We start from the raw sequence: 23,009 nt of genomic DNA on the forward strand, positions 1-23,009 counted from the left end.
AAGGTTATATTGTGTTGCATAAGTGTTGGGTATAAAGGGAATGCTGAATTGACCCCAGGGAAGACAAGTACCCTCACTGATCAGAAAACAGGGCTTCAGCACCACAGCTGTTAATCACCACTTAGTTTAATTCAAAAAGGAATCACGTCCTTGAAAATCACAGTATAAAGGAACATCACTATATTTGTGTAAGACCCCAAAAAATTGATAGTGTTTACTGACTTGTTACATATGAAAATATAACCCATACAAATATAACCTGTAAAAGCCTTGAATTACTTAAAAGCCTTTCTCCCTGGAGAGGAAGTAGTTTGTGGTGGAAGCTGAAAGCTTTTTAAATGTGACTTTGATCCCCATCTGTTGTAGTCAGGACTGGAGAAGAACAGTGATGGGAAAACAAGCAGGATCCTAGAGAAAGGGGTTGCTGACTTCCTGGAGGGATCGTTTCCTTAGTATTATTAGTAGCATTCTGCCTGGAAGCTCGTTGTTTGTGCAACATCATCATGGAGAGGAAGACAGGAAGGGAGCAATCATTGAAGTGAGCGAGTTACTATGCACACATTATTTAGTCCTAACAGCAGTCCATTCCTCCAGATACAAAAAGGCATATATATAGAGAGGGGTTGAAAAATGTGGTTATTGTCGTATCTGATAAATTGCAGACTGGAATTCAAATTTCCAACATGGATAAAGGACCCTCCCATTCATACTATAAGCACATCCAAGGGAATTCTGAGGGCAGTTAATAAAATAATGGGAAATTGGACCAGAGTGACAGGATGTCATGGGGAGTGGGCCTTGTGGCTGGAAGGTGCAGGGGGTGGTCCTGATACAAAGTGACATGGGACCTAATAAACGGAATTTAGGAAACAAAAGAAGCCATGGAAAAGAAAAACCTAGAAACAGGAATTTGAAGTCCTTCAGATACAAGACTCAGTATGAAGCAAATGCAGACTGCCTCTATATCTTTCAATCCCTAACAACTTCTGAGAGCTAGGCACTAACTACTTCTACTGCATACAAGTCTCCACAAACATGGCCAAAACTAAATTTATTATTTGCTCCCTTGTTGACATACCGTGAGCGGCTTAACTTCCATTCCAAATTCCTTCTTCTCCGCTTTCCCCTAGTACAGAGACTGGTAAGAAAAAAACTAATATTCCCAGCCTTCTTTATACCTATGTGTCATCAATAAGATATAGAAAGAAGTTGAAGTGGGGAGGGGCGCTCCTTTCCAGAGTAAAGTCTCTCCATGATAGAGCCCATGGCTCCTACTTTCCTTCTGCCTGGAACATAAATACCTCACCTGCAGGTAGTTGTAACCATGGAGGCAAAAGACTCATGCTAGGGATAGAAGGGAACCAGGAGAAGGCTGCTTTATTAGGGCACCAGTGAGCCACCATCCTAGCCCATGTTCTTGCACAGTGATAAAGCCCAATGGTTTAAGCTACTATTAGGCTTTCTGTTCAGAGCCAACGTAACCCTCACTGGAATATCCCCAAATATCCTACTCTCCTGTGTTTCACATCTTGATTATGGTATCCCCATCCCACAACTGGTACCAGCAAGATCCTAAGAACAATCTCTAAACCCTCTTCATTCACATCAGTCCTTGTGTGCTTCTCATTTTGTTTCTTAAACATCTTACAGCCCTTCTCTTGCTTCTTCAGCTCGTCCATCATCTTATCTATCTTTACATTCACCACATTCATGCTCTCCTTCCATAGGATACTGAAATGCCAAACTGCCAATCTTCTTAGACACACAAACCCCTACTTACAGGCTTTTCAGACACACCAACATGAATTCTTGGCTCCCAGCTTGCTTCACAAGAGCCTTCACAATAACGGGGCCCAAACATGGCTAAAAAACTCGTGACAAATGAGCATTTTAACTAACTTCAAAAAAAAAAAAAGTAAAATAAGATACCATGTTTTAATCAAATATACAAAGATGTCTAATCAACCATATGTGGAGCATAGTAAGCACTATATAAGTTTGTTAAAAACTAAAAGAAACCAACTTTACAAAGGCATCTTTAACATAATATTCAAGGCTAGCAAGGCTGCAGTGAGATAGGTATGCCTGTGAACTATTCATAGGTCTGTGTATATATTCATATCTCCATAAATTTGTTCAAAAAGTACTCAATACATATTACAAGTCTCAAATGTGCCCTCTTTAATTCACTATTCCCAGTCTAGAAATATTGTGAAATCCACCCCTCACCCCTAGGACATAAACAATCATCATGGCATAAAAGTTCATTATGATATGAGGAAAGAGTATAAAAGCATTTAAAAAGTATTAGAGTTTTTTTGAAAAGGAAAATACTCAGGATATAATGCTAAGTGGAAAAAAAGGCAAGATACAAATCTGTGTTTACAGCATGATGAACAAGCGAAAAGAGGCATAGAAAGAATGATGAGGATGAACTGCTCAGCTCTCACGGCTGTTACCTCTGGTCAGATCACACATATTTTCCCCTTGATTTCTCTGTATGTTTCTGGACTTTACTACAAGCACATATGTCTATACTCAGAAAAAATATATAGTCCTAGAGATTTGAGAAGAAACAGTAGTAAAAACCAAAAGAGAAACTCAGGTTGAAGTATTTATTAAGTGATGACAACTTTCCATAGCCAGATTCAGTGTTGCTTGGGGAAGGGAATGGGAAGCCCTGAGTACAGGTGCCCCAAGGGCAGGCATTCGGAATCAAGATCAATAACCTCTTTAGCAGTTTGACAGACTCTATTACAGTCTATGAGAATTCAGAATTCCAATTACGAGGTCCTGACATTTTAAGATTTTGTATTCAAACAGTTTCCCATACAATCCTAACCAACTCTCTTTATAAAGCCACTTTGAAGATCACAAAAATATGCAGTCACCTTATGTCAGGCTTTAACCGTATGTAGTAACGCTTTAGGGGGCACAAGATTTGTCTTGCAATATATCCACGTGCTTCTGACTTCAGTGCAATCTAATAAAACAATTTTAAATAAGAGCTCTTATACCAGAAACAAAGTACTTATTTTGCAAAAAAAAGACAGACAACTTGAGAAGAACCTGAAGTAAAGATCCACGAGTTTGAGGCACAGATATGTGAGTTAGAATCCAAACCCCATCATTTACAAACTGAAGGACCTTAGGCAGATTGCTGACATTGTCTGAGCAAATACAGAAACAGAAATAAGATGAGCTCAAACTTCTAAGACTTAAAAATGTCCTTTAATGCTCCTCATTTCCTTTAAAAGCCATCATGTGTTTCATCCCTTGCTTTGTAACCTTTGCGCTCTGAAGGACATCTCAAAACCTGGTAAGCATTCATATTTCTGGCACATTATGTATAGTTGACATTTTAGGCTATATATTTTTGTGAAGATATTGAGACTATTTTGCTGTGAGGCCTCTGAACAGCAATATAGAACTCCGAAATTAACGAAAAGCCTGGGGGCCTAGTGAGGCCCCTGGTGAGAAAAATCCCAAGTAAAAAGTGCAGTATTCAAGCAAATATGCTGAAGAGAGCTGTCTTTGAGAATAAAAGAAGTTGCTTCATAAAAAGTTACAATGTTCTCATTGTCACGCACTTGGCTCCTGGCAGGGATGAAAACACACATAGGTATACTACTTATTGAAACCATTACACATTGATGCAGTCAGGGAGCAGGGCCTGAGGGCCATGCACTATAAAAAGAATAACTTCTGCCAAAAAATTACCAATGGAATTCAGATCTCTCCCTGACCCTAGCACATATCTCACAAGTTGTTTTTAGAATATACTGTGATTCCCCTCACCACTCCCTTCCTTATTGGTTTGCTCCTAAAACTGCTTAAAATATTCAATTTAACGGGGTTTTGGTTAATTGCAAGTTTATACTATTTTACATTAGAGAAAAATATCCCAAAATACAAAATTTTATAAATGATTGACTGAACATAGGAGTAATACATACATATGTTGAGGAGTTGGATAACTAATATAATTAAAAGATTCTCAGCTTAATTAATGTTTACAATAACCAGTTAATGCCTATAGGCAAAAACATGATGCTGAATGAGCAACAAGTTTCTTATGAAATTCCTTTCTCTAGCCAGACGTTCACATTTCATCATATCAAGATCATTTTAGAATCTATGGGCCTTATTCCAGTTAATAACTCCATTAATATGCAGAAGAAAGAAAAAACTACTAGGTCATATAGAAAATTAAGACATAAGGAAAACGGAATATTTTAATTATGTACAATATGAATATACTATTATAATGTCCTTTGCTTCTCCTAAGCAAACTTTATATTACTCTGAACCTACAGTAAAGCCAGGCAGGTGAAAACACACTGTTAACGACTCTCAATCTGAAGAGTGATTAGAAAATTAATCCAAATAGAATATTCTGAGATTTAAGTGTGCTAATAAAGACAATAGGATGATTTCAAGGAGTTGTCTCACCATAGAGAAAAGCAGACACCATCCTTTACCGCCCAGCCTCCTCCATTCCAAGTTCACAAAAAATAAGAATTTCCACGAGTTGAAAGATATGCTCCTATAGCCAGATTGAATGTTTAACCAAGCACCTAGCACAACAAATTCTTTTAAACCCAAAAGGATTATTGTAACATTTTAGAACCCCCTCAAGACAAAGACAAGAACATTAAGAGCATGTGAGAAAGAAAAAAGTGGATCATTTAAAAATGAAACTAGACAAAACTTCTCATTAGCAACAACAGAAGCTAGAAGATTGTGGAGTAATGCCTTCAAAGTTCTGAGAGAGGATGATTTCAACACAGACTTCTATGCCCAGCCAATTTCTCCATCAAAATAAAGAAAACTTCAGACCACCATGGATTCAGAAAATCTACCACACACTCCTTACAAAGGTGCAAGTGAAAAGGTTCAAACAAAATGAAGGAACAGGACAACAGTGTCTCCAACTCAAAACAACTATGACAAGAGGAGGACAACTCGCAAGCCTGAGGTCCAAACACCAGTTCAGATTAGAGTAAGCCAGAGGAAGGCTACAGGACGGACATATCTGTGGGGAAATACTATCCTTCAGAAGAGTGATTCTCAAACCCAGACAGGACACCCCACGTGCTGGATATTCCCCTTTGCCCTCTGATCCATTTTCCCCTATTGCCTACCCTGTCCTGGGCCTTGGGAAGCTAATGAACTACAACAGCCAAGCATTTCTGGTCTTCAGCTTCTCTTTGGGCTACCCTTTTGGTGAAGTACCAGCACTAAATCGGAGCAAGGGAAGAGAAAGGCGAGTGAGCTTTACTCCCTCCCTGCCGTGCACAGTTTGGCAGTAACAGGCTTCTTCACCTGGCAACCACAGCCTCTCTCACATAGCCTTCCTCCCAACAGCTTTACTTCCTGCCCAGGTCAGGTGAGAGCTTCCCCCTTTTGCCCATGGAGGCCTAGGCATAGCAAGGGCTTCCCTCTGCAGCCAACTCTCGAATGCTTCACCACCCCTCACTGGTTTCCTTAAAACCACCTGACCCTCTGTAATTGGTGAATTGCCCCTTGGGGTGTGACAGCTATCTCCTACTGGGCCCTAACTGACGAAAGTTCCCTGTTAATTTTAAAAGGAAACAGAAAAATAACCCTTTTGCTATGCAGAAATGCAATTTATAGCTAGGCTATATTATCTGCACAGATATTTTCAAAAATATAAATAAATATCCTAACTGGAATAGAAATAAAGTAACTGAAATAAAATGTATCTTAGTATGTAAATGCTTAGGCACAGCTGATCTGGAAGACAAACAAGATGCATACTCTCACTTATATAACAAAGAAGTATGAATTTAAAGGAAGTCAGGCAACATTTAACTGAATGTTGTCAACGCTTTTATTTTTCACACTTTGAAATAAGGGCTAAATAGTTTTTGTATATATCTATGAAATCAAGGAGAATGTGACAACTGAAATTGAAGGCTGACACAAGCATCCTGTACTGGTAACAAATATCACAAGCATCATTGCTGTTGGTGACATTATTTTAAAAATGGTGAGCAATTCTCAGGAAAGTTCCTAAAAAAAATAAAGTTCAATCTTCTCTCAATTTACCCAGGAGTTGTATTTCTAGGAAAATCGCTACATATTAAACCAATGCAAAAGATATTTTGCATTTTATAAATAGTTATGCTCTAGGCTCAAATAATTATAAACCAGCTTTACCTAACATAAATGTCCAATAGGACATTCAACTGCCATGCAGGACGGACAATTATTCACGCATTTCAGGATTTCTAGAATCCCTGGACCCCACCCATGAAATACCAATAGTAATCCTTCCATCACTGAGAAAACCAAACACACCCCACAAATTTAAATGTCTGCTAGGCGGTATTACCATCCTCATTGAAAACCACTGGTTTATAATTTGGTACCACTTAAGGAAGCAATGAAGGGAGACAAAATGGGTAGAGAAGAAAAAATAAGACTCCAAGAAAAATAAAGTTTTATAAGAAATGCAACCAAGCATACAATGTGGTTTTGCATTGAAAAATAGTCTTAAGAATGTAAACTCCATTACATAGTTTGCAATTTCTAGAATCAACTACTCAACAACATGCAAAGGTCTTAACTCTTACAGAACACAAAATAAATTAGCAATCTTGGGGGGGTATTTTCCCTCAGAAAAGAAAATGCTTGATACAGGTGCTGCTGGCAGTGGTTTCAGAATCAAGTGTGTCTGAAATTCCTGTAGTATTTTCCTCATAGTCAAAAGATGATTGTCTCCTGTCTCATACACCAAAAAACATGTCACATGGCCACCCATAGCTGCAAGAGAAGATAGGGCTGGCAACACAGCAAGAAAGGAGGGGAAGCGAATATCAAGTAATTAACACTAACAGCAGGAAGAGGACAGCTATCAAGTCTAGAGTGCAAGGACCGAGAAATAAGGGGTGAGGATATTAGTTCAATTACAAAGCTAACTGTAGGCAGGATATGGATATAACGGACCTATTATAACAAACCTATTATAACAGACCTATTATAACAAAATCTTATCAGTTAACTTTAAAAGTCAGCATAAACACTACAGAAGTTCGTTTCTTTCTCAGAAATCTGAGGTGGTTGGTAGCTCTCTGCAAAGCTATCAGAGCTCTAGGTTCCTTCAAATGTGTTGCTCTGCTACCCTCAACAAGTAGCAACCATCTCCTCATCCAAATGGCTGCGCTAACTACTGCCACACTGACAATGATATTCTAGCCAGTGGGAAAGGGAAAGGAACCAGAGAGGAGACTGTCCTCCCCTTTCAGAGAATAGCTCATAGGTCTGCACACATCACTTCCGCTCACACCCCACTAGCGCGAACTTAGTCTTTTGGCCATATCTAGCCACAAGAGAACCTGGAACAAATGTCCAACCCTAACTGTTCCCCAGCCAGCAACAATTTGTAACAATCTGGGACAAAAATTTGCATGCTATATACTTGGTCCTATCCTGGCAAGATTCATTTTCTGCTCTCCCCAGAGAAATCTCAGCAGTCTCTGGCCTGTCTTCTGGGATTCTGTAACAAAGACACTGCCTGCCCAATTCCTCATGAAAATTGTCATGGGGCCTAGTCCTGTTCTCACATGGAAGAAATAAAGTTGGCATCCCCCAGGGCTGTCTTCTTGACCCACATCCCCTGTAGATAATCATGTTCACTCCCATGGTTAACAAAAGGAGGCAGAGAGCAAGATGAGAAATGTAGTCTTAAGCCAGGCAACCAGTGCCCAACTAAGAAGTCTACTCTTTGTAAGAAGGGGAGAACTTATGGGAGTCAACTAGCAGAAACCAACAATGGTAATAACCATATTCCAAGCAGAAGAAAGGGGAGCCAGATGCTTGTGTGCATGAGCTAAATCTGCCCACCCTGCCCCTTCTACAGGAAGTAATGGCTCAAGTCTGAAAAGGATGAATGTGGAAAAGTATAGGCATCTTATTTCAGTTTATGAAGTATTTTCAAGAATAAAAAAAAAAATAGTGGGGGGACGGCCCCATGGCCTAGTGGTTAAGTTTAACACACTCCACTTCAGGGGCCCAGCTTCAGTCCCCAGGCCCAGACCCACACCACTCATCGGCAGCCATGCTGTGGCATTGACCCACATACAAAATAGAGGAAGACTGGCACAGATGTTAGCTCAGGGCTAATCTTCCTCAAGCAAAGAGAGGAAGATTGGCAACAGATGTTAGCTTAGGGCTAATCTTCCTCAAGCAAAGAGAGGAAGATTGGCAACAGATGTTAGCTCAGGGCCCATTTTCCTCAGAAACAGACCAAAAACAATAGTGAAGAGTGAAAAGGGTTCCCTCTGGGAATGACTAGAATGGGGAGGAGTGGGACAGGAGACTGTTGCTTTTTATTGTAAGTTCTGCAAGGCTTGGATTTCTAACCACACAAGTGTTTATTATTTTGACAAAATAGCTTAAATAGATTTCACATGTTATAATCTCAAAATAACCCTATTTTACCGTATTGTTCATTATAACATATTTACAAACTTAATGCAGTAATGTTGAGTAAATACTACCTATGATCTGTATTGCCTCTAAGGTGACCCCACCCCATTCAAACTTGAACCATTGCCACAACCTCCCAACTGGTCTTCCTGTTTCCACTCTTGGCCCTACAGTCTGTTGTCAAGGCTGCACAACCTTAAGCAGGTGCCTTAAATTCCATGTAAATGGTGTCCCTGGAGTTGTGCAATGTAGTGGCACTGTCTCAGATCAAACAGATCTGAGATGCTTAATCAGATCACTTTTTGAACCTGCTCAAAGAGGTAATTGCTTCCCATCAGATTTAAATTCTGATCTTACCATGGCCTAAAGAACTTCCACAAACTACCCCACACCTACCTCTCTAGACTCATCACATCCCACTTCCCTTTTCTCACTCCACCCTGGCCACCCTAGACCAGTTTGCTGCTGTACATAAGAAAAGCTCATCTTATTCCACCTCAAGGCTCTTTGTACTTGCTGTTAACGCCATCTGTGATGTTCTTCCTCCTCAACCCCATCTTCAAGGGGCTCAGTCCTTCACTTACTTCACGTTCTGCTCAACCATTACCTGCTCCTCCGAGAGGCTTCCCCTGACTACCCTACCTGAAATAGCTAGTGATGCCAAACCCCCTCCCCACAGTCACTATCTATCCTTTAATATGTATATGCATCTATTTGTTGATTATCCATCTCCTCGACTAGAATATAAGCTTCATGAGGGCTTGTCTTGTCCACACCTATACTCCCAGTGCCCGAAATACTGCCTGGCATACAATAGCTGTTCAAATATTGCCTTAATATTTGCCGACTAAATGCAGTATGCTTTAGAGAATGAAAATTTTTTCTGAATGAAAGTTGAGAAAATAAAGGAAACTCTGAAGATCTATTCCACGCCAGGCACCGTGCTAGGTGCTTTTCAGAAATTTTACATAGTCTTCACAGCATCTTGCTGAAGCAAGTATTGTATGCGTCATTTTACAGATGAGACAGCAATTTAGACAGGACAAAGAAGGGCAGAACCCTACTCTCCAACAGATAGGGTTCCTATTAATACGGAACACTGAATGTGGAAAAGCAAAACAAAGAGAAAGGGGACAATGCAGGAGGGGAGGGACATTACCAGTGAGTTAAAAACAATATTACAAACAACCTGGTTTCACCTCTTTTGATTTACGTATTCCAGCATCCGCACAAGTTCTGAGCTTGATCATTTCATTCATAATTGAAATGAACAGCTAAATTTAATAAGTACCCAATTAATGTCAAAGATTTGCTATTTGAGGCATACTTCGTGTACCGCATTTGAAATCTCTGCTTATTACTAATTTTTCATTTTTGTAAAACAAAAGAATACATATGCACACACATATATACATTTATATAGCTTCCCCTACAAAAGTCTATACAAAGGGCAGCACTGCTGAAGCTTAACTGTTGGGTGGCAAAGCCACCACGCAATAACTCAAGCTGTTCAGATGTTGTATGAAAGGCTGAACTCAGCATACAAAATGCAGTTTAGAAATATTAACATACAAAAAAGTGGGCTGTGAAATTAAACCTAAAATGAGTTACTAGGGTCACCGACGTTGGGGTCATTTCCATATGGCTAAATCCAATTAACATTTTCAATCCCCATCTTATTTGACCTCTCAGGAGCATGTGACATTGTTTTCTACTTCCTTCTATTAAATAGCTCTTCCCTTAGTTTCTGTGACACAGACCATCCTAGCTTTCTTCTTATGTATCTGGCTGTTCCTTCTCCATTTCCTCTGCTAGCTCAGCCTTCTCTCCTGTCTTTTAAATCCTGAAGTTCTTTAAGATCAAGTCATGAAACCCTTCTCTTTCCTGGATTCTCCTTCCTCCAAACACATCATTCAAGCCCATGGCTTCAACTGCAATTCACATGACAATTCTCAAATTTGCCTCTTGTACCCAAATCTCCCCCAAGCTCCAAAAAAATTGTCCTTTTGATCTCTACTTATTTGAAGGATCACACATTCAACATCTCACCTATTAAATTTCAGCTTCTTATGGGAAGATCTGTGTTGGATTAAACTGTATATCTCCATATCACTTCTCAAATATTCACGAGGAAATAAAAAGCAAAGGAAAAATCAAGTCCAAAGTGTACGATTCTAGGATGTGGTGATAAAACTATAGAAATTCTTACGGGATTGTAAACTTGAATCATATAACTTTAGTTTTTCATAATTATTTGGACACTTTGGCCTTCCCCTCTGTCATTTTAGGTATATTGTTCTAATAACACATAAAAGCAGAGTGGCTCTAGTTGAAACAGGGATGGGAGAACAAGAATGTGCTTTATCTCAATCTCGCTAGTTATCGCTGCTCGAAAATATATGCAATGACTCCGGTTAAGAAAACTAGAGCTTCACAACTGTAAGCTCGAGTTGCTGTGTTATATTTCAGATTGTTTTCTTATGATATTTAGCATTTCGTAAGCCTTTTTGGCTAAAGCAGTATTTTTGAGTTTTAGATATTTTTCTGGAGAACCAAATTAAAATAAGATTCTCATATCTTCAAATAAGATTTGGAATATATTTCCCTAAATTTGTTAAAGTAGTAAGAATACTGGTTCATGGCAGCAGAATTTAATTTTTCCACCTTTCAATAAAAAATATTCATGCAGATCCATAAAAATATTTTAAAAGGTAAAAACACTGCAGACTAAACATAAAATGAAAACCCACTTTTAAGAGGCCGTGTCTTCAATTTTCTTCAGGGATTACCAAGTTAGCGGACATTCCTCTTGCAACACATGTGCTCTGCCCAATGAATCACAACAGTAAGCACAACCGTGAGAAAGGCGATGGAAGATTGACATCATGTCCGTACCTTCCCTGGCTCTGGGATGGGAGAGCTGTAATGCCATATAGCAAAGACATAAAACAAAAAGCAAAGGAAACACTGAAAAAAAAAAATGGAAAATAATAAGATTAAACATCACATCAGTGATGACTAATGTTTCAAATTCTTATAAAAGCAAAGACTAGGCAAAAATTGTTGTATTAAATAATTTTCCTCAATAGACAATAACTCTAAAACGTGCTTATACACATATAAACATATATACACACATCTGTGTATGTATGTGTGTATATAGGTAACATGAGTGTAGGTGTGTACATATTACAGGTACCTATCAATCTAATAAATTCCCCCAAAAGAAGGTAATTTCAACATTAAAATTGAACAAAGTAGAATTCTTGTCCAACACACACACACTAGATGGATCAAAGGGATCCAAAGAATTACTTTTCACTGATTATAAGTATACTTATGACTCTTTATACTATTAAGAATCTGACATCAAAATTTATGGATATCCCTACAAACACAAAATTAAAAATACATACAATGATAGTAGGATAATTTAGTCATTGATAAAGATAAAAATAAGGAATGACTACTACAACACTAATTAGATAGCAAACTTTTAATCCTAAAATCAGAATATACACTAATTTATGATGTAAAACTTAATTACACACTACATTGAGAGACTGGTTCAGTGAACCACACTGTCGACATAATTAGAAATCTTACTAAAGAGAAAACAAAACTTCAACACTTGATATTTTTAAATTACTCTTCTGATTAACTATGTAAATACTGGTTCAAGGGAAAAAAATCTGCAATTCCTATTTTTTGCAAAATAATCTTATGAGTTTCATAATCTAACAAACAGACTGATGCCAAACTGTATCTAGAGGTAAATTCATAGCTTTGTATATATATTTTTTTGCAGGAGAAGATTTGTCCTAAGCTAACATCTGTTGCCAGTCTTCTTCCTTTTCCGCCACCAAAGCCCCAGTACATAGCTGTGTATAGTTGTAAATTCTTCTAGTTCTTCTATGTGAGGCATCACCATAGCACAGCTACCAACAGATGAGCAGTGTGGTTCCACATCCAGGAACCAAACCCAGGCTGCAGAAGCGGAAGCCCAAACTTTAACCACTAGGCCATCAGGGTTAGCCCTGTATATTTTCTTATTACAAGAGAAAATAATCAACCTAATTAAGAAGCTAGATGAAACAACTTCTCCCTTATGTCTCCCCCTACCCAGCCCCCTTAAAAGAAAAAATCCTAGGGGGCTGACATAGTGGTTAAGTTCGAGTGCTCCACCTCAGCGGCCCTGGGGTTCCCCGGTTCAGATCCCAAACGCAGACCTATACATCACTCATCAAGCCAAGCTGAGGCAACATCCCACATACAAAGTGGAGGAAGACTGGCACAGATGATAGCTCAAGGACCATCTTCCTCACCAAAAAAAAAAAAAAAAAAACCCAAGAGGAAACCGGAAATAAAATAAAAACTGATTTATAAAATAACAGAATTTATAAAGTTAACATGTATATTTGTAAAAACAATAGTATCTGGGATATCTAGTGAATTTTTTAAATGGAGAATAAAATCTGAAGACTTAAAACATAAAAGATTGAGAAAAGTGAGACATATGTCCAACTCCATGTTAATACACCTGAAAAATCTAGAAATAGCCGATTTTCTAAAATCATGCAATTATATTTGAATCTGGAATAAGCAGAAAAATCTAACAGGCCAAAGAAAGGAAAAAATCTAAAATAGGTTCTGAATGTAGTTAATCTCATGAGTGAATTCTTTCAAAAGTCCAAGTATCAGATACTTTACATAACAAAAAAGCAAAAATACTATTCTAGAGCACAGATCAAGTTAAAACGTTTCTAACACTACTATTCCTTAAAACCAAACCCATGACAATGACAGCCCAAAACAGAAAGTGCTACACCTTTCTCTTATGAACACAGGCATAAAAATCAAAAATTAGAAACATAGGGAACTCAAAATTAAAGGTGTATACAAAATGACCACAATCAAATAGGAATTATCCTGGAAATGAAAATATGTTTTAATAGGAAACCTAATAATCTAATGTGACATCAGTAAAATAAAATTAGACTATCACCTCGATATGAAAAAGGAATTTGGGGGCTAGCCCTGTGGCGTAGCAGTTAAGTGCACACGCTCCACTGCAGCAGCCTAGGGTTCGGATCCCGCACGCACACCGATGCACCACTCATCAAGCTATGCTGTGGTGGCGTCCCATATAAAGCGGAGGAAGATGGGCACAGATGTTAGCCAGGGCCAGTCCTCCTCAGCAAAAAGAGGAGGACTGGCAGGGCTGATCTTCCCCTCAAAAAAAAAAAAAAAAAAGGAATTTGATAAACATTCCTGATATTTTTTATCTTAATGTAATAAAAATACAATAGTTAGGGGCCGGCCCAAGGGCGTAGCAGTTCAGTGCGTGCGCTCCACTGTGGCAGCCCGGGGTTTGCAGGGTCAGATCCCAGGTGCACACCGATGCACCGCTTGTCAAGCCATGCTGTGGCGGCGTCCCATAAAAAGGAGAGGAAGATCAGCATGGATGTCAGCCCAGGGCCAATCTTCCTCAGCAAAAAGAGGGTTGGCGACAGCTGTTATCTTAGGGCTAATCTTCCTCACAAAAAAATTAATAATAATAATTGTTTAAACAATAAAGAATATCTATCCTAAAATACTAACCAACAGTATATTCACTGGTGGAAGACCAAAAGCATTCCCAGTAAAGCCTGCACCAAGACAAGCTATCAGCAACAGGTACACACACTGTTCTGGACATTCTTCCGATCCAGTGACATGTGAAACAGCTACAGGATAGGACGAGACAAAAGTCATCACTATCACATGATTCAGCCACCTACCTAGAAAATTTAGAAGGATCAGGTAATAACTACTAAAATAATTAGTATACAGTAATATGACCAGTTAACAACAATTAAAGAGTTTCGCATTTACCGTCATAATGAGAATAGAAAAAGTTAAGCCGCATTAAAAAAAATTATAAAATGCTTAAAAATAATCTTGATTATAAATGCAAGGAGTCTATATAATGAAAACTACAAAACATCACAAAGACATAAGAGGCCTGACTAAAATGAAGAGACATGCTATGTTCCTCAAGACTTAAAGTAAAAAAAAAAATACTGCTTCCTCAACAGGCTTAATTAAATTGACAAGACAAAAATGATAGCACCTAACTTGGAGCTTATGCATGTAGCAGACACATACTAAGCACTTCACATGCATCATCTCATTTAACCATAACAAGAATTCTATGAGGTCATTATCCTCATTTTACAAATGAAAAAGCCAGGGCCCAGAGGGATGAAATGCCTTGCTCACACAGTGAGTGAATACTAGAAAAGGATGAAGCCCAGGCCCTCTGACACCAAAGAGTGATTTCCTAGGCAATATGCTATACAGGTACAATATTTTCAAGAAGCAAGAGGGGAGTAGAGAATGATGAAAGGAATTTTTGACACAGAAATAGCAACTAGGCATCATACACTAAAATGATAAAAATTGTCATGAATCAAAATTATATGGTACTAGCAATAGGAAAAAATAACTAGATTAATGAATTAGAATCAGTAACCTAGAAACAAATACAAAGAAAAATATACACACATAATCTACATATAAATTATTGAATGCTAGCCCATGAGAGGATTTCTGCTTGTTTTATTCTCTACTATATTCTCAGAACATTGGATAGTGTTTAACTCACATAATAGGGGCTCAAAAAATACTTGACCAATCAACTATTGAAGCATAGAAACAATCTGGCCTTACAGCTTACTAATGAGAGTAGAGCTTAATCAAAAACTAAGCTGCAAGAATTGGTTAGTTATTTGGGGGAAGAAGTAACGTCAACTCCTTGCTTCAAACTTTAATTCCAGATGGGAAACTCATTGTCCAAGAGCATGAATGAGAAATAATTTAAGGAAAAGATCAATCAAAGTGTATCTGAAAACAAAATGAAAGACTATAACAACACCCTCCACAGAGAAGCAGTATCCTCAACATATTGATAAAAGGTTCACGTTAATAAAACCAAAGTCTCAATAAAAAAATGGGAAAAGAATCTTAGACCATACACATACACATCTTTACCCTCAAGCAATCAGAAAGAAGCAAATTAAATATCATCTCAGCTATCAGATTGGCAAAGACAGCCTTTAAATTATTCATACTCTTTGCCCCAGTAACATTTGCACTGTAAAAATTCATCAACTTGATGGTTATAAAACGAAAACACGCAAACCATAAGGTTTACAAAGTAATGTGATAGTTTCAAGAAGCAAAGCAGAAAAAGCCTTCTACAAAGTAGAAGGCTCCCAAATGCAAACCAACAACTTAACCTATTAATGCAATTTGAGGAAAATAGAAGCTTTCCTTACTGTCCAACTCATGTTAGAATTTTAGCAATAGCAGAATATCAAAACACTCTAAGTTCTTGTTTAGTTTTAATTACTTCAGATAATTACTGGAGAACGACTTCTCAGGTTTACTTTTTGAAAAACATATATGCATCACTATTGTATACACTGAGGAAACATTCTGCCCACTAATGATCCTGTAAGATCTTTGTGAAATTTACTCTTCAGATAGGCATTACTCAGTGTCAGCTCCAACTCGGAGACTTCACTGTATTCTCTCTCCTCATTCATCCTGGAATGGAAAGCAGCACTCAGGCTTACCCTCAGCAGCCTATATCTTCTGTTGCTAATGTAGTGATCTGTGGTTTTACAATGAATAAGTTACACAATTGCTAATGTAATTTAATTGCCTCCAGTATATCAAATAATCAAAGACCTTTTAAAAGTCTAAATAAATATGCACTGGCCTCACTGTATTGATTCAAAGTCTAGAATATTATTTAGATGTATTTTTTGTTCCTTGCTTAGAGCATCCCTATAGCCTTTACCTTAATATCGAATATTGGTTTAATTAATCTCACTCACTGCAAATACTTTCACCTTACCTCAGTGAAAATAAGTCATTTCCACAGCTTCCCTTTAACAGTGGTTCTCAGCCTTGGTTGTACATTGGAATCACCTGGGAAGTTTTAAGACCACAGCCCCAAAGACTGACTTAATTGGCCTGAGGTACAATCTGGATAATGGGATTTTTAAAAGTTCTCCAGGTGATTCTAATGTGCAGCTAAGGATAGGCATCAGGGTTTTTTAAAGGAAATCATATCAAAATCATTTGGTAACAAACAGTGGCCATAAAATGAAATGTTATGGATTTCGGACGATTCCATAATTTGATTCTTGAATACTCTTAAAACTCTAGAAAAGGTGTTAATTGTTCCAACGATACATCCACTATTTACAATCATTAGGTCCTTTCTAGCCTAAATACTGAAACAGCAATAACACGACTATGCAACCCACCTCTTCCTTCCCAAAGAAACGTCTAAGTTAATTTGCAATGCATATAAAGTAGCACAACAACAAGAGGCCTGCCTCACTAGCAAATGATGACTGGTAGGATTTTCCAGTCTCCCCATATTTCATAACCTGGCAATTGGCTTTCTTAATTTTGTTTTGAAGGTCTTTAACGAGCTTATAAACTGAGCTATTTATGAGTGTACAAATGAAGGGAACTGTTTCCATTAAAAGAAAAACAAACTGGAGGGAAACCACACAATTACAATATTTTATTTCACACTTTATAAGCAGTTATTGTATATGAAAATTACAGCCAATTTCCTTTTTGAAAGAAAGCAGCAAACGCCAATATCACTTAATCCGTTTGAATTCTCATTAGCACAGCTCGTTCCACCAAATTAAGTGCTACGGTCTCAAGATACCCTATGGAGGGTTAGAAGAATCAGCTGAAGCAACAAGCATTTTTTCTGAGATGGGTTGAAGGCCAGTTTGAGGTTTTACTTTAATGTGTGGTTTCCAACTCACTCCCCCACAGGACGATGTATTCCCTATTATTAAAAGCAGCAAACAGCATAACCCATCCCTTCTGTATTTGCACCATAATGTACCAATGCCTGAGGAGGAGCACGAAAGGATGGCTTTCTAGACAATCACCAGACCTGCTGGAAACTTGCAAGCAAGAAAGCAAGGCATACTGTGAGGCTTCTAACACTGCTTGTCTCTCTTGAAGTCGTTGGTTCTACACCAACAGGTATTACCATTTTTATGGCTTTCTTTAGAAGGGTGGGGTGAGTCCTGGAGGTCTCAAAGCAGATTAGGAACATTCTTTTCCAAGGAAGAGTAGAAGACTAACTTTCCCTTTCTGTTATCTTTCCTCCATCCTACACCTCACTAATTCTTTGCAACATAGACTAAATCTGACACTTCCATGTATCCAACAGATATTTGCTAAGTTCTTATACACCATGCACTGTGCTGAGAATACATGTGGCCATTGTTGTATCTTAGGCCACAAAGGTGGGGCAACACAGCAGTAAGGCATAGTGACTCCTGGTATAAGATAAGTGATTCTCAGCCTTTGTAGATCTGTAGCTCATTTTTTATAAAACTGGCTTTCTCTGAGCTTGGGGATCACCTAAGCAGTCAGAAGATTTAAACAACACACACAGAAAGGACTACCATTTCCAACAAGGGATAAAAGTGGCCACTTGACTGTAGTATAACATTCAGATGGAAGAGTTGTAGGCAGGAGCCCACTGTAAACTATTTCACCCAATACTAGTCCCCCACATGCTCTCTTCCTGATCCATTTTACCTAAGGAGCTTATTTCCCCACCATCTGCAATTTCACAATATTGGTATACATTTTTGAAAGCTAGAATTATCGAGGAAAATTATGCAAAGTGGTGGGAGTGATTATATAAAAACGTTTAATAAGGCAGTTGAGTGTGATTTCAGTGGCAATGCATATAAATGCAAAGAACATGGGTATATGAATCATATGGAAAGTTAGTAGGTACCATTTTAATTTTTAATTCCCTCTTCATTATGTCTATTTTAAAAAAACAGTTGGCTCCTTCAACATCTGACTTTTACTAAATTTAATAATGAAAATATAATGAACAGAGCAACCACCGACTAGAAACCTATAGATTTCTGGCTAACCAAAACTGGCAGCACCTCAAGTCATGTACACCTGAAGTTATAAATTGAGACCAGAAGTGTGTAAACCCACATCTATGTGAGAGAATGTACTTAACCACTTCTACGGTGGTCCTTGTGTTTGTCCGATTCTTCCTACCTCCTAATCACCAAGGACCCCTTTTATTGCTTTTCCCTCCAGAGTCTCAATGTTTCCCAAAGGTTTGACAAATTGCATTTATTAAGTAATAACTGACTTGCTTCATCTATGTCACTGTTTTTCTCGTTTCGACACTGATCCCATCTTTAACCAATGATCTAGAATCACCCAGAGTTCATTATTGCTGTTAGCGTTGTGATGATGCAAAGGCAATCAAGGTAAGGAAACAGAGGCTTAAGCGCTATTCACAGCTGAAGTCATTTGCCATTGGCTGTTATTTCATATTTGAATCATGTGTGAACTCCTAGATATGTTCACTTAGGTAGTGTGACCACCTGGTACAAAGCTTTGTCACCGTGACTGGTCCACACTCACCCACAGAATTTTCTGTAAAGCCGTAAGTAGTCAGAGGACCTAACTGGCATAAGCTGACAACTGTTATTCCTCTGAGCCGAATTTTTCCAGACAAAAGCCAAGACAGACATGTTTTTGTCAACTGAATTTAACGCTATCAAGCTTTCTCAAATAACTCATACATACAACCCCTTACTACCTTTGTGGGCCATTTTAGCCACGTGAATTAAAAACAGTGCAACTCAGTTCTGGTTCACAGAAACTCACCAGCCCTAACAGTGAGGGGGCTCTGACTGCCAGGGTAAGGCTCTTATCTCTCTGTGATTCATTTTCTTCATTTATAAAGTGAGGATCCTTTCAGATCTCAATTTCTGAGTTTCTAAATTCTCAATGTTGGGAGAAGTGAGTAAGCAACAATATGCATTGCAATGACAACAATTTAAGCTATTAAATCCTTTTACTAGATGTCTGACTACTTGAAGATACAGAATAAAAATATACAATAGATTAGTGATTTTGCAATTATCCTGTTACTTCTTTTATATAACCCAACTGTATAATTCGAGACAAAGTTTGGCGTTAATTACTGGCTTGCGCATCAAAATCACAAGAATATAGTTAAATTCCCATTTCGTCTTGTCCTAGGAGGAAACCTGACTGCCAAGAATTGCTCCAGCTCCCTTTAGCAAGAAGCATGTTAAAAAAAAAACAAAGTGTGGTGGGGGCCGGCCCCATGGCTTAGTGGTTAAGTGTGCGCGCTCCGCTACTAGCGGCCCAGGTTCCGATCCTGGGCGCACACGGATCCAGCGCTTGTCTGGCCATGCTGAGGCAGCATCCCACATACAGCAACTAGAAGGATGTGCAACTATGACATACAACTATCTACTGGGGCTGTGGAGAGAAAAGGTGGGGGAAGGAGGATTGGCAATAGATGTTAGCTCAGGGCCAGTCTTCCTCAGCAAAAAGAGGAGGATTGGCATGGATGTTAGCTCGGGGCTGATCTTTCTCAAAAAAAAAAAAAAAAGAAAGAAAAAAAAGCATGAGGCCCTTTGAATAAGTGTTTCCCTCATTTAAACTTGGGCTGTTATGGGGCCTCACCCTTAATACATAAAATTCACACAAGTTAACCTGACAGTAAAATTCACAAGTTAACCTGACAGCACACAGTGCTCTGAACGTTTAGAAAAGAGGGCTTTACAAGAATTCCAAATATTTTTGCACAGAACATATGCAGCATTTTGCTTTTTTGTAGCTTGGAATTATTTTTGGTAATGCCTGGATAAGGTTATAACAGTCTCCTCAGTAGTATTGTGAATGCCCCTGTTTGCCAATTCAAATAATTTCCGGAGAAACAATCCTTCTATTTAAACAGGAGGAGTCAGAGAGATCTGCACTATTTGAACAAGCAAGGGAGAGTTTGTTTCATTAACAAAATGCAACACATACGCACAGTACTTGAAGATGCTTTTGCAAAAAGTCATTTACAAGAATGATATTCCAAACAGGAATAACGTCTTAGTCTTGCCATACATTTTTATACTTTAATACACTAAAAATAAGCTTAAATGCAATATGAATGATAAAACTGGAGACTGGATAACTCAAACTTTATAACCACATACACAACATATATGCCAAAAATTACTTCCACTTAGTTTAAGAATGACTACTGAATTTGAAAGTCACTTGATCTACAGAGCTGAGAAGAGGCAACGGGTGACTGACTGCAACGCAACTTAATGCAAGCAGTGGATAAGAAAGTATGATACTTACCTAGGAGTGGAACGGAAAACTCCACAGGGCACTCAAAACTGAGCTGAGGAATGGTGTCTTCAATCACGCCCGATAGTTTGGGATCAGGAAATGCTACTGACATACTTCTCTCCTCCAAAATGAGGGGTCTACTTAGAGGATCCCAACGTCTTTTACCAGCCCCGGCATTCTGTGACTCTGAATTACCTAGAGGGTTAGGTACTTGAAGGATCTAATTAGCTGCCAGCTGTAGACAATCAATCCATAAGCTTGCCCAGAGAATGACCGATTCAAAACAGCTGCTTACTTTAGGCCTGTTTTAAGAGGCTGGGTAAATGGGGATGGGAGGGTGGTGGCAAGACTGTACTTACTCTGAACTACAGTTTTTCAAGTCAATTCAAAAGCTCTCCAAATTTCTAAGAAGTGCCTGCTGCTGCTGAAGTTAATACTTTAGAAAACTAATAAACACCTGTGCATCCAGGTATGCCTTGGGCAAATTACAATCTCTCTGGGTCTCCACATCTTGACCCAAACTAAGAGGACTTACAGATTTCTACTGAACCTTCTAGGATCCACATTCTATTAAAAGATTTCCTAGGCAGTTTCTATTGAGAACATGTACCCAATTAGGGCAATTGGGGTCATTATTTTTGTCTGCTACAGAACATTAGACCCTTGGGGTCCGGTTTTAAAACTCAAGTTGGCAGACATTACACCTGAAACAAACTCCTTACCTCTTTTGGGGTGGGGGGGAGCATTCATTACGAAGTGGTTATACACTAATCCTTTATTTTTCATCAATAGTGCGTTTCATTAGGCCTGCCTGGACCAGGAATTACTAACCCACAGCAACTCTACAAAGCTGCAAACCTTCTTCACTGTTTGAATTTGATGTCCTAATTACACAGCAGTATAGGAAACTTGTCCATTAACTCACCGAGGAAAAATTCTACCCCTTCGCCCTAGTGAGAACTTCTCTCTAGCTAACAGCAGGGTTCAGATTCCACCTGTTTCGCCTAGCTACACGCTCATTCACACCCACGGCAAAGCCAGTTCCAGCTGGGCCAGGTGAACGGGAATGCGCCAGTGCTGTTAGAAATTAAAGTTGATGGGAGTTGCGTTCTAACCCGGCCAGAGCCCAGCCCACCGGCTGCAACCGCCGCACGGCCTGGCCGGAGCTGTCAGGTCGGTCTGGGTCTCACAGATGCCAAGCTGACAGCTTCTGCCAACCGGGAGGTGGGGAAGAAGACGCGTCCGCTGCAACTCGATACCCAGCGGGCTAAAACATCGTCTCCCCCCACCCCATGATTCCTTTGCCCTCCAAGATTAACAAAAATACAGTGTCCTGCGTTGAGCAGGACAGAGGACAGGCGCCCCAGAGCTCTCCCGGGAAAAAAACCCGGGGAGGGAGAAGTGGCCGCAGAAGGCGACGGGTCCTGTGTGCAACTCACCTTCTGCTGCCGCCGGGCCATGTCGGTAGGCTGCTTGGCGTTGAAGGGATACGCGATGCATCTCACGACGAAGACGTAGAGCTGCAGGCGGATCCTCCGCTCCTGCTCCTCGTCCAGCTGCCGTTCGGGCTCGTCTCGCCCCTCACTGAGCACCGAGGGGCTCGGGCTCACGGGTCTGGCCGCACCGCCGCCGCCCGCGCGTCCCGGCGCGTCCCGCCGCCCTTCCCGAGCCGGGGCCGGCGCTGCTCGCTGCGAGCCGCCGGCCGCCACCAGCACATCGCGGCTCTCCTCTTCCAGCCCCTCGTCCGACTCCTCTTCGCTGGAAGACGGGTCCAGCATGGTGCTCGGGGAGCCCCGCCGCTCGGCCCGCGGCCCCCAGGCGCCTCACCCCGGGTGGCTGCGCCCGCGGGTCTGAGGAAGCCGCGCGCTGGCAGCAGCGGCCGCAGAACGAAAGGGAAACTGGCCAGGGCTTTCCGGACACGTCGAGTTGGAGACTGGAGTGTTTCCTACCACCCGGACGAAGGGGGCGGGCAGGAGCCAGGAGGAGGACGGAGAGTGGGGAGCCGCCGGGATTAAATAGGCGGAGTTAGCGATGGGGGCGAGCCCGAGCGCCTTGTGAATTGCTCGGGCGGTCCGGAGCCCGCCAACCCCATGGTTCTGCCGCGCCGGCAGGCAGAGTCGGAGTGGCCCGAGCGCCCGGGCGCAGGTGGGGAACCTGTGGCGCCTACAACAAGCAACACGTGGAATGGAATGTTGAGGAGCAGGCGGGGGGCCGCGGAGTGCGCGTGCGCGAGCCGCCGCGCTGCCCCGGGCCCAGGTGCCCTGGTGCCGGGGCGCCCTGTTTGCAAAGGCGGGGAGCCGCTGAGCGTAACGGCTCTGTGT

At 40.2% G+C, this 23,009-nt stretch overlaps 1 protein-coding gene across 6 annotated transcripts in view; it reads right to left on the reverse strand.

Annotated features, from left to right (window-relative positions):
* CADPS2 (calcium dependent secretion activator 2) overlaps window positions 1-22,807 on the reverse strand; it is a 495,178-nt gene extending 472,371 nt beyond the window's left edge. For 3 of the 6 annotated variants that reach the window (XM_058529077.1, XM_058529069.1, XM_058529087.1), the window contains exon 1: window positions 22,128-22,807. In XM_058529077.1, coding sequence (XP_058385060.1) covers window positions 22,128-22,466 — 339 coding nt within the window. In that variant the 5' untranslated portion in view covers window positions 22,467-22,807. The remainder of the gene's footprint in view (window positions 1-22,127) is intronic. The other 3 variants (XM_058529059.1, XM_058529050.1, XM_058529040.1) reach the window with 1 other exon arrangement.
* Window positions 22,808-23,009: the final 202 nt, after the last annotated feature.

This window comes from Diceros bicornis, chromosome 3 (genome assembly GCF_020826845.1).
Source record: "Diceros bicornis minor isolate mBicDic1 chromosome 3, mDicBic1.mat.cur, whole genome shotgun sequence".
Lineage (NCBI taxonomy): Eukaryota > Metazoa > Chordata > Mammalia > Perissodactyla > Rhinocerotidae > Diceros > Diceros bicornis.